Source organism: Pygocentrus nattereri, chromosome 10 (genome assembly GCF_015220715.1).
Source record: "Pygocentrus nattereri isolate fPygNat1 chromosome 10, fPygNat1.pri, whole genome shotgun sequence".
Lineage (NCBI taxonomy): Eukaryota > Metazoa > Chordata > Actinopteri > Characiformes > Serrasalmidae > Pygocentrus > Pygocentrus nattereri.
Window position 1 is genome coordinate 30,674,809 of NC_051220.1, and position 11,938 is coordinate 30,686,746.

At 38.3% G+C, this 11,938-nt stretch overlaps 1 protein-coding gene across 1 annotated transcript; it reads left to right on the top strand.

The window, feature by feature from the left end:
* The first annotated feature begins 972 nt into the window (after positions 1-972).
* spata7 (spermatogenesis associated 7) lies at positions 973-9,108 on the top strand. Its single transcript, XM_017690730.2, has 11 exons — positions 973-1,156; positions 1,685-1,777; positions 1,961-2,008; positions 2,710-2,831; positions 2,914-3,365; positions 3,632-3,677; positions 3,959-4,065; positions 6,549-6,599; positions 6,884-6,961; positions 7,053-7,110; positions 7,286-9,108. Exons 1-11 carry the CDS (start codon positions 1,114-1,116, stop codon positions 7,811-7,813), a joined length of 1,626 nt encoding a protein of 541 aa, XP_017546219.1. The 5' UTR covers positions 973-1,113; the 3' UTR covers positions 7,814-9,108.
* Positions 9,109-11,938: the final 2,830 nt, after the last annotated feature.

The following is an 11,938-nucleotide window of genomic DNA, read 5'->3' on the forward strand; positions in this document are numbered from 1 at the left end:
CAAACTTTTGCATGTGACTGTTAATGTGTTGTAATTTGTGTATTTTTGTATTTTAAGTTCACATATTTTAAGATAAGGCAAACCCACTGTATAAATGGGTTAGTATGTGATGATTCCTCAGATCAGTGCTGCAGGCTTGGATGGGAACCACCTAGAGACCCCCACAGTCGCTTTAAATAATGAATGAAATTGTGCTGTGCCCTTCCCAGGACTCAGCATCTATTAATAATGATAAAGCAGCTCAGAATGACTTAATGACCATGTGTGATTCTGCGCATAAAATATTTAGAATGTCAAGTGAAAACATCCCAGGCATCCCTGCATAGCTTTCTGTCTTCATTACAAATTAATAAGAAAAAGTGTGGCCATTACATGATTTGACAGCAGTCACCCTCCCCCTCCCTTCATCACTATTACTGAACCACAATCTTTGGTTCAAACCAAGTGTGTTCTTTTACCCACAGTGAGATATTTAATCCACAGAGAACTTTAGTGTACGCCTGTGATAAGTAGAATATTATACAGAGTTCTTTGTTAAGTAAGGGTTTTATTAGAAACCTTCCTGAAAAACATTATGGCCTATATTGCCATATTTCACTGGGCTGTGGAACAGTGGAACTACATTCTGTGGAGTGATGGAGCAGTCTCAAATATCTTTGGGGGGAGTTGGAGTGGTGCTTGTGGTCCAACATCAGTACCTGACCTAACTAATGCTTGTGGCTGAATGCAATCAGATCCCCATAGCAATGTTCCAGCACTAGTGGGAAACCTTCCTAGAAAATTAGAGGCTGTTACTGCAGCAAATTCCCTATTAATACCCTTGATTTAAAAAAACATAGGATGAGCAGGTGTCTACAAACCTTTGGACGGATAGCTGTAGATACGCGGGGGCCGTTTTGAATTATTCATGAGCGCGAGTCCATTACGTCCCGCCGTACAACCCTACGCGTTACGTAAAGACGGACTCCTAGCAACAGTCATGGCGACGAGGAAGCTTTGTGTGGCTGTAGTTGGCGAGGACGATGTGTTGCTCATTTAGGAGTCTTTTTGTAGTTTTCACCTCTTTATAATGTTGTATACATTCGCACTAGTAGATGTTTTAGTAGTCTGAGCATGGGATACCTGGCTGAATTTCCAGTCATGGATGCAAAGCGAGGTAATTTAAGGATGAAGAAGAGCTGAACCAGCAAGCTAGCGAGCTAAGTTAGCGCTTTAATCCGACTACAGCTGCGATTAATGAGAGAGAATGATTTTACCCATATTATTACTCATATTGCGTTATAAATATTGATCATATTGAGCAAAGGAAAATCCAGTATGGTTTAGAATGAAAAATATTAAATACACATGCTCTTTTTTCTGATTATTTTGGTCCGTTCGGCTGCACATTCGAGTCATCATGTGATTTAGGTTAGCTAGCGCTAGTACATTTACGTTGATTCTGTGGATTGTATTAAGGCAGGGCTGCTCACTCCTGCTTCTGGAGATCTGCCACCCTGCAGAGCTTAGCTCAAACCCTACTCTAACACACCTGATTAATTGAATGAAGGCCTCCAGCGGCATCTGAGCAATAGAGCCAAGTGTGCTGGACCTGAATTTTCCAAGCTGGTGGATCTCCAGGACCAGAATGGGCTCCCCTGTATAAAGGTAGATACATCAGTTAATTGTCTTACTCCCTTTGTAGCATTCTGCCATGGCTCGACTGGCAATCTAACGAATCAGCACATTATTCAAGACCACATGATGTCCCATTACAAAAAGATATACTCAGCAAAAGGTGAGTCTCAATCATTGTCATGTTAATCTCATCATCATAATATCGTTATTAACGTTAATAATAATGATATCAGTACTGTTCACAAACTCAGTCTCTTAAGTATTTTGGTTTATTTGTATGTTTATTTATTGTTTTATGCTTCCCCTTGATGCTTGTGCTGTATTATTTTTTTTTCATATCTAGCTGTGGTGGACTGTTCAGTACCTAAAAGTATGTGCCACAGCATAAAATGTAAGTACAAGCCCCTACTTGCTTTTTTTCCCTTATAGCAGTAATGCATAGGTACAGAGCCCTGCTGGTAACATGCCGTATATATAAAAATAATGTGTGGCCACAATTTACAAAGGTGTGGGAAGAAGATAATGAAGTCGTGGCTATGGCTTAATAAAGGACTCCTGGATACTCCTTTTATACCCAAGTATGATTGCATGACCTGTTTAAGATGTTTCACAACATTTCTAGTCTTACATTGCGGTTGCATTGCTGTTAACATGAAGAAATGTCAAGATTTTCTGCTTCGTCACAAATGCATCAGCAGTTTAAGAATAATGTTCCCCCCACAATGATTTGCAAGGATTTTAGGCATTTCACCCTCTCTGGGCATAAAGGGCAAGGCCAAAAAAATAATATTGAATGCCTGTGACCTTCAATGCATAGGTACAGAGCCCTGCTGGTAACATGCCATATAAATAAAAATAATGTGTGGCCACAACTTAATAAGGTGTGGGAACAAGATAATTAAGTCGTGGCCACGGCTTAGTAAGGCATGTGAACGAGATCCTAATGTGTGGCCATGGCTTAGTAAGGCATGGGAACGAGAAAATTGACAAAGTTGTTAATATAGCGTGGCATTGGTTTTATTTATATGGCATGTTACCAGCAGGGGTCCGTACATTCCAAATGATAACTTTCACCTCTGCTTATGCACACAGACATTGACCAAAAGCGGCGTGAGCAGATGAAAAAAGACATGTCTGAGAGGTCACAATCAGTAAGGTCCCTTTCACAGAGGAGCCTCAGGATGAATACTATGACACGTTGCTCATCCAAAAATGTAAGATGATTTCCACTCGTTTGTTCACATTCCTGTAAGGAGAAATGAGTAAAAAGATTCTGTTTTTGTGTCTGTACTGCAGACCAGACCGACTGTTCGAGGTGAAGAGAGTGCCCATTTTGACCTGAGAGGCTCTGCCATGTCTTCGCCTAGATTCAACACTTCTTTCCATTGTAAGCAAGTTGCGTATGCTTCACAAATGACTGCAAGCTCTCAGAACTGCCGAACCACATCAGAATATAGTTACAGGAGCCCAAATTCCCGGTGGCACCAGCTCACTCCTTCATGTATCACATCTGAAAGTCAGAGGAAGTTTAAAAGCTTTCAGGATCCTACTCAGAAAACCTACAGTGGTGATGTTCTCCATAAACACGCTCACTGCTTCACTCAAGAAAAGCCATTCACCCCCAGAACACTGAAATCAGATTGCAAGTCCACCCTGTCTACCTATCGGTATTACACTCCTGCTAGTAGGAAAGGAACAGATGAAAAGACCTCTTCTAAATTTCATCGACAAGACACTTACCATGGAAGGTACAATGTTGTTTTTCCTCTTTAGAGCAGACTTTTTGGAAATATATCTCATATTTGGCATTTTTAGAATGTAATAGAATGGAATTATACTAATATTTTGAATAATGTATGTAATGACTGTACTTCCTTTTACAAAATAATTTAAAAATGCTTATAGTTTTACTGGTATACATTACAAAAAAATAATAACACATAAAATGTTATTAAATACAGTTAAATAACTGATGTTACATCCTGGTCTTTAGCTTTGTTGTTTATCTCTGCAGCACACGCATCAAGCAAGGATCTTCAGCAGAACAGGACTCATCCCAGGTAAGTTTGCTTGGACTGTTATAGAGAAGATATTCAGTACCATCCTAGGGTTGCATTTTACTCACAATATTTATTAAAATATTGATTGAATATGTCTGTGATGGACTGGCGACCTGTCCAGGGTGTATCGTGCCTTTCGCCCGAAGACTGCTGGGATAGGCTCCAGCACCCCCCCGCGACCCTGACGGAGAAGCGGCTTGGAAAATGGATGGATGGATGGATGATTGAATATGTCAACATATTGATGAAAAAGACTACTTTATGTTCTTTTCTCCTAACAGCCATACAACCTTGAGCATGAGTGGTCTGATGAAGAGGCAAATGAATTTCAACATTACAGCACAGCAAATAAGTTCAGAGACAGTGATATTCTTTTTTCCTCCTCAAGGTAAAACACTTGTTCCTTTTTATACCAGCAGTACGCTGTATTATGATTTGTGCATGTTATTTACAGAGTAAATTAAATTATAAACACAATTCTAAGAGTTAGGACAGTAGGTAAAATGCAAACAAAAACAGAAAGCACCCATTTGTAAATTCACTTTGACTTTTATTTAAATGAAAACAGTGTAAAGACAAGATATTTAATGTTTTACCTTTTGAACCTTATTATTTTTGTAGGCTTGAAACACATTCCAAAAAATTGGGATAGGAGCAGTGTAAGACTAGAAATGTTGTGAAACATCTTAAACAGGTCATGCAATCATGCCTGGATATAAAAGGAGTATCCAGGAGTCCTTTATGAGCGAAGAGGTGTCAAGACTTTCTGCTTTGTCACAAATACATCGGCAGTTTAAGATGTTCCCCCATGACGATTTGCAAGGATTTTAGGTATTTCACCCTCTTTGGGCATAAAGGGCATGGCCATAAAAACAATATTGAACGCCTGTGACCTTCAATCCCTCAGACAGTACTGCACAAAACTGACCTGCTTCTGTAATGAACATAGCTACATGGGCTCTGGAACTTTGGAAGACCCTTGTCATTAAAAAAACATCATTCATTGCATCCACACTTGCAAGTTAAGACTTCAAATGCTGCCGATTTCTGTAGGCAAAAGCTTATCTGAGACAAACTGATGCAAAATGGAACTGTGTCTTATGGTCTGACAAGTCTACAGTGGTGCTTGAAAGTTTGGGAACCCTTTAGAAAGGAAAATATGACCTAAAACCCAGTTAAACAAATGACACAAAAATTTTATACTTGGTCATTTGTTTATTGAGGAAAATGATCCAATATTACATATTTGTGAGTGTCAAAAATATGTGAACCTGTAGGATTAGCAATTAATATGAAGGTGAAATTAGAGTCAGATGTTTTCAAGCCAGAAGGCTGACAAGCTAGAAGGCTATTGGAAGAATGTTTTGTGGATGGATGAGACCAAAATAGAACTTTTTGGTTTAAATGAAAAGCATTATGTTTGGAGAAAGGAAAACACTGCATTCCTGCATAAGAACCTTATCCCATCTGTGAAACATGGTGGTGGTAGTATCATGGTTTGGGCCTGTTTTGCTGCATCTGGCCCAGGACGGCTTGCCATCATTGATGGAACAATGAATTCTGAATTATATCAGAGAATTCTAAAGGAAAATGTCAGGACATCTAACCATGAACTGAATCTCAAGAGAAGGTGGGTCATGCAGCACGACAAAGACCCTAAGCAAACAAGTCGTTCTAAAGAATAATAAAGTTAATGTTTTGGAATGGCCAAGTCAAAGTCCTGACCTTAATCCCATCGAAATGTTGTGGAAGGACCTGAACTGAGCAGTTATTGTGAGGAAACCCACCAACATCCCAGAGTTGAAGCTGTTCTGTGCGGAGGAATGGGCTAAAATTTCTACAAGCCGGTGTGCAGGACTTATCAACAGTTACCGGAAATGTTAAGTTGCAGTTATTGCTGCCCGGGGGGTGGGGGTCACACCAGATACTGAAAGCAAAGGTTCACATACTTTTGCCACTCACAAATATGTAATATTGGATCATTTTCCTCAACAAAGGACCAAGTATAATATTTTTGTGTCATTTGTTTAACTGGATTCTCTTTATGTACTATTAGGACTTGTGTGAAAATCTGATGATGTTTTAAGTCATATTTATGCAGAAATATAGAAAATTCTAAAGGGTTCACAAACTTTCAAGCACCACTGTATCTGTCAATTGTTTTTGGAAATAATGGACGTGTTCTCTGGGCCAAAGAGTTTTCAGCTCAAATGATATCAATGCAAAGTTCAAAAGCCCAGCATTCGTAATTTGTGTAGGGAGCTATTGCGTAACTTGCACATCGGTGAAGGCATCATTAATGTTGTGGGCTACATATGCATTTTGGAGAAATATGTTGCCATCTAGATGACATTTTTTTCAGGGACGTTCTGGCTTACTTCAGCAAAGTGATGCTAAGCCAAGTTCTGCATGTACCACAACAGCATGGTGTTATAGTAAGAGAGTGCAGGTGCAAGACTGGCCTATCTGATGTCCAGACCTGTTTCTCATTGAAAACCTGGGGTGTATTAGGGAGTGCAATATATAATAATGGAGACCCAAGACTGTAGTGAAGTGTTATGTCAAGCAAGAATGGAAAAACAAATCCACTTTCCCAACTGCAAGATTTGGTGCTTTCAGTCTCCAAAAAATGACTCAACATTGTTAAAAGGAAAAGTGACATAACACAGTGGTAAACACCCCATAGCAACTTTTTTGCAGGCATCATATTTTGACTAAGCATATATTACAAAAAACAAAATATCTTGTCTTTGTACCGTGTTGAGTTGAATGCAGATCAAAAGGGATTTGCAGATAAATGCCCTTGATTTTTATTTACATTCTACTACTGCCTTAACTTTTTTAAAATTGAGTTTGTATTATGTTTTGCAGAATTTCTCCTGAAGGAATGAGGTCCCCTATAATGAGAAAAGTAACAGCAGAGTAAGAATCTCTCATATCTGCATATACGTGTAATGCTTCTTTAGGATCAGTGGTGCCACTGAAATGTGTGAGGAACAGCTACAGGCTGTAATTTGACAATCTTGACTTTTACTTTGTTAGCTTTTGTGATTCATGTTGTAGCAGATGATTTTACAGCTATACAAAAGAGCATATCCCACTACCACTGACATGTAAAGTGGTCTTAGTTGCAAATACATTGTTGTTCTGTGATTAACAATATTTCCATGTCTATTTGTGGATTTTCTGTTGTTGTTTTTCATTAGGGAAGAAGAACTAATGTACCTGGAGTTTATTACTGATGTAACCAATGAGATTTTAGCACGAGGGATCTATTCTGACAGGTTTTTACACTTATTTTGACCCTTTTAAACCCATAATTTGGAGTTATACTATAGAACATTTTAAAATGTGTACAATTCTTTCTTGTTACAGGGTGCTAGAGCGTGTTTTTGAGCGTCATGTTGATATGAATAGACACCGATTAGATGAGGTGAGTATTCTTTTGGTGTATCCTAATATTGCCCTTGTACAGTATTGACAGTAATCTACTGAATAATGAACAAATAAATCTTTAGAATACAATTTTGGACAAGCAGTCCACGCAGTAATCGTTGGGTTAAATGATTGATAACATTTTGTTCATCTTCATTCACATTCATTATAAGGTCAAAATGCGCCATCTACTGGATGTTCTGCAGAATGATTTGCAAAGTCCCACTGCTGCTCCTGTCATGGCTGTTGAGAAGGACAGGGATAGTTTCATGTTGTCTAGACACAAGTATTCAAGCCTGGGGCAAGATCTGACATTAACCAATACAGATGATTCCTGTCTTCCTGCTTACACACCCTTTGATAAGGACACTGAAGAACTCTGTGAAACTCCTTCATTACATTCCACACCAGTAAATTGCAGTGTCTCGGAGAGGGCTGGACTAATTAGACAAGGAGACAGTGTGGACTTGGAACTTGATCACCAAGAGAAAAATGCAGTATCCCCAACCCCAAGTTTGGACTCCCATCAAATGAACAAAGTAGACAAACATCAAAACCATACAGAAAATGATGAGTTGATGCAACAGCTTGATGAACTTGGAAGAAACATGGCTGAGTCCCTGAGTGTGTCTGAGACACATGGCTCACAGGAGGGCGTTGAGCAAGACTCTACAGTAAAACTTAGTGATGATGAGTTTTGAACCATCTGTTGGTATTCATTTGCCTTTCCAAAGGCACAGTGTCATACTGAAGATACACTGTTGAGTGTTTTAGAGTTTTTATCATGATATTGGATTTTAGTTTATTTAACAGGAATTTAACTGGAACTGTTTTTCTGCATATTGTGATTTGATGTAAAATGATTCATTTAAGAGAAACTTACCAAGTCAGAATTGTTTCCAGCAGTGGTGATAGGAACCAGACATCTGAAGTATTTAATGCCTCTAAAAGGTACCTCACAGGAAGCTAACATTAAATATGTTTATATATGTTACATAATGTTTTAGACATTGTTGAATGATTTTGAGATATGGTTTTGGCCTGAAACAGTGCAGGGTATTATAAGGCAAAATAGTCTTTTCATGTAAATGTATTTTTTGGGGTTTACCATTACAGACATTACATAGTAAAACTATGTAAAAAGTAAAAAGAAGATGTGTAGGTCCACTGATCATTTTGGATAATTAATACATAGTTGTATTTTAGTGATAGTTGTATTTGCCTTGTAAATATTGTGACACCCTGGTTCCTGGAGTCTGTACGTTTCTCTACAATGATCCATTTCCCGTCAAGCCACTCTGAATGACTTTGTTCACATCATCTTCAGAGAAATAAGTGGAATTTCCGTTTATGTGTTAAATTCAAGGTACTGTTGCAAAATAACTCCCTACTACATTGGTTAAAAACTCTGGTGCAATGCCAGTACTGCTAAATAAGCACCACAAAGGGAAGAGGTTTCTTTTGCAAGAGTCTTGTTTACTACAGATTATTACATTTACTCCACAGCTGCTTGACATATACAGTAATTTATTTCCATTAAACATTTCAGCAATATATTTTTTTTGGACAGTAACAATTTTTTTGGGGGGTTCTCTTCTTTAACATGCTGGATTTTAAATGCGACATATGCATCTGGAGTCTCTCTCAGAAGGCCAAATAAGTATTAATTCCAGGAAAGCAGGACATCACAAGGCTGACAACTCAGAATAAAGTGATGACAGAGCTTAAATCTTCGATGTAGTGTGAAAATCAGCTGTTTAGTAGTGGCTGTCCAGAAAGTGACCTAGAAGACCACAGTACTGAATGATCAAGGAATGTGTTCAGTTATGAAGAAAACCCGTTAAACACTGTAAAACATTGTTTTAAAAAATGGGTGAAGGGTGATTTTGTTTTTTAAGACTACGTTTACTTCAATTAAATGTTAAATTTGTCTCAACCCATATGGAAAAATTTATATGGACATGTGTTTTTATCAATATAAAATGCATTTTAAAGACATCGCAGTCCATGCAGAAAGAAATTCCAAACACTAAAATGTATTTCAGAATATATTGTCATATTAACCAAATATATTTTTAAATACATTTATGGGGAAAATAATTTCGAAATGGACATCAAAATGGACCATATCACAACTAAATGTATGTAAATGTATTTATAAAATACATTTGAAAATGTACAAGAATAGGCAAAATACTGTCTAATGCACTGTATTTTTTGGAAACCTTTTGAAATCAATTTAAAGTCAACTAATTTTAAATATTAGCAAATGAACCTTTAACATGGCAAAAGCAAGTGCTGTAGGTATTGATACACTGTGAAAACAAGATTCTATGTATGGTTTGATATGTTATATGAAATATGTTTTGTGTCAGCACTATGTACACAGTTAATGTAAAGCACAATGCAATACACAGAAGTCAGTAATGTTAGTTATTTCTGTAACCTTTATTAAAAGTACACACATTTGAAAAAAAAACATACATTTTAATTTAAATTAAAATATATTTAACACATACATTTTTAGTCATTTTCATGCAATGCAAAAATGTATTTGATAAATACAACTGGAATATCTTTTTTTTTGTCAAATGGAATATTTTCAGTGTGAGACTCACAGTGTGAGATAATTATTTTTCATGACCTTATTTCAAGTTATGAGAGTGTTTCAGCCTGGATTGCTTCTTAAATGAGGCACAATACATGGCAGCCAATCAGAACAAAGAGCATTTACATTATATCAGTCCTAAAGGTGCAGTAAAAGCAGGCTGTTTAATTCTAAGAGATAAAGAGAAATTGGAAAATAGTGATGCAAAATGAATTATAATATGAGATTTTGGTGCATAAAACTGCAACTGTCTTAAGTGGACCACAAGGAAAATCTAAAATAGAAGTAAAGGTGGGATATTCACTGTTTAATGCTTTTCTCAGTGGTAATGGCACCCAAAGCAATTTAAAGGTAGCAAGAAGTCACTGCTATCTCCTGGTGATGACTGAAGTGTGAGTGTATCCATTCTGAAGTGTCAATACTTTCAATAGTCATGTTTGTTGTGGAGAATCAATCCTCATTCGAAAATACTGATACTAATCTTTTTTATGACAGGTAACTGAATATGTGTCTTGATGTAGTGAAGGTGGATGTAGTGAAGGTGGACATGGAGATGGTTGGTGTGAAAGTAGAGGAGGCAGTGGATAGGGCAAGATGGAGGCAGATGATCCACTGTGGCGACCCGTAAAGGGAGCAGCCAAAAGAAGAAGAAGAATTGAATATGTGTCTTTTCGAGAGAGATTTATGCTTTTGATGGTAAAAAAATTCAGATCTAGGTAGCTGAAGAAAATAAACGTGTATGACAGGAACTGCTCTGTGATGTAAATCTGTGATGTATAGGCTGGCCGCAATAAAAGGCCACTCTAAAATGTGCAGTTTTACTGTATTTGGGGATCCTGGGGGGGTCAGAAAACCAGTCAGTATCTGGTGTGACCACCATGTGCCTCACGCAATGCAACACATCTGCTTCGCGGAGAGTTGATCAGATTGTTGATTGTGGCCTGTGGAATGTTGGTCCACTCCTCTTCAATGGCTGTGCGAAGTTGCTGGATATTGGCAGGAACTGGAACATGCTGTCGTATACGCCGGTCCAGAGCATCCCAAACATGCTCAATGGGTGACATGTCCGGTGAGTATGCTGGCCATGCAAGAGCTGGGATGTTTTCAGCTTCCAGGAATTGGGTACAGATCCTTGCAACATGAGGCTGTGCATTATCATGCTGCAACATGAGGTGATGGTTGTGGATGAATGGCGCAACAGTGGGCCTCAGGATCTCGTCATGGTATCTCTGTGCATTGAAAATGCCATCAATAAAATGCACCTGTGTTCATTGTCCATAACATGCCGGCCCATACCATAACCCCACGGCCACCACGGGCGTCTTGATTCACAATGTTGATATCAGCAGACCGTTCACTCACACAACGCCATACACGCAGTCGGGCATCTGCCTTGTACAGTGAAAACCGGGATTCAACCGAGAAGAGAACACCTCTCCAACGTGCCAGACGCCATCAAATGTGAACATTTGCCGGCTCAAGTTGGTTACGATGACGAACTGCAGTCAGGTGGAGGCCTCAGCGGGGACAATGATCATGCAGATCAGCTTCCCTGAGACGGTTTCTGACAGTTTGTGTAGAAATTCTTTGGTTATGCAAACCGATTGTTGCAGTGGCTGGTCTGAGATAATCTTGGAGGTCAAGATGCTGGATGTGGAGGTCCTGGGTTGGTGTGGTTACACGTGGTCTCCCTCAAAACATCTGTGCGACATCTGTGGCATTGTGCTGTGTGATAAAACTGCACATTTTAGAGCGGCCTTTTATTGCGGCCAGCCTAAGGCACACTTAATCATGCTGTCTTATCAGCATCTTGATATGCCACACAAGTGCTTTCAACTTGCATTAAAAACAAAGCATGCAATGTATCTAGTAAACCTTGGATTAAAGACCACAATAAATACTTTTGCACAGGCCACATTCTATGTTTTTCCCCAATATGTTAAATTCAGCAATTAAAATGTATGTCTTATGAAATAAGAATATTTAGGCATTAATCTTCTTTGTTTCTTACGAGTACTTCCTAATGTGGTGAAAATTAGTCTAATGTCTGCATAACTAATTTTAAAAACATGCACATTGCAAACCATGCAATAACATCATTAAAACACGAAATAAATGCAAATATTGTTCCCAGACACATTTAAATACTTCAATATGCATTCAACCATGTGTCATACATATATGTATGATTCACGTATTACGCACATATGTCTAATAT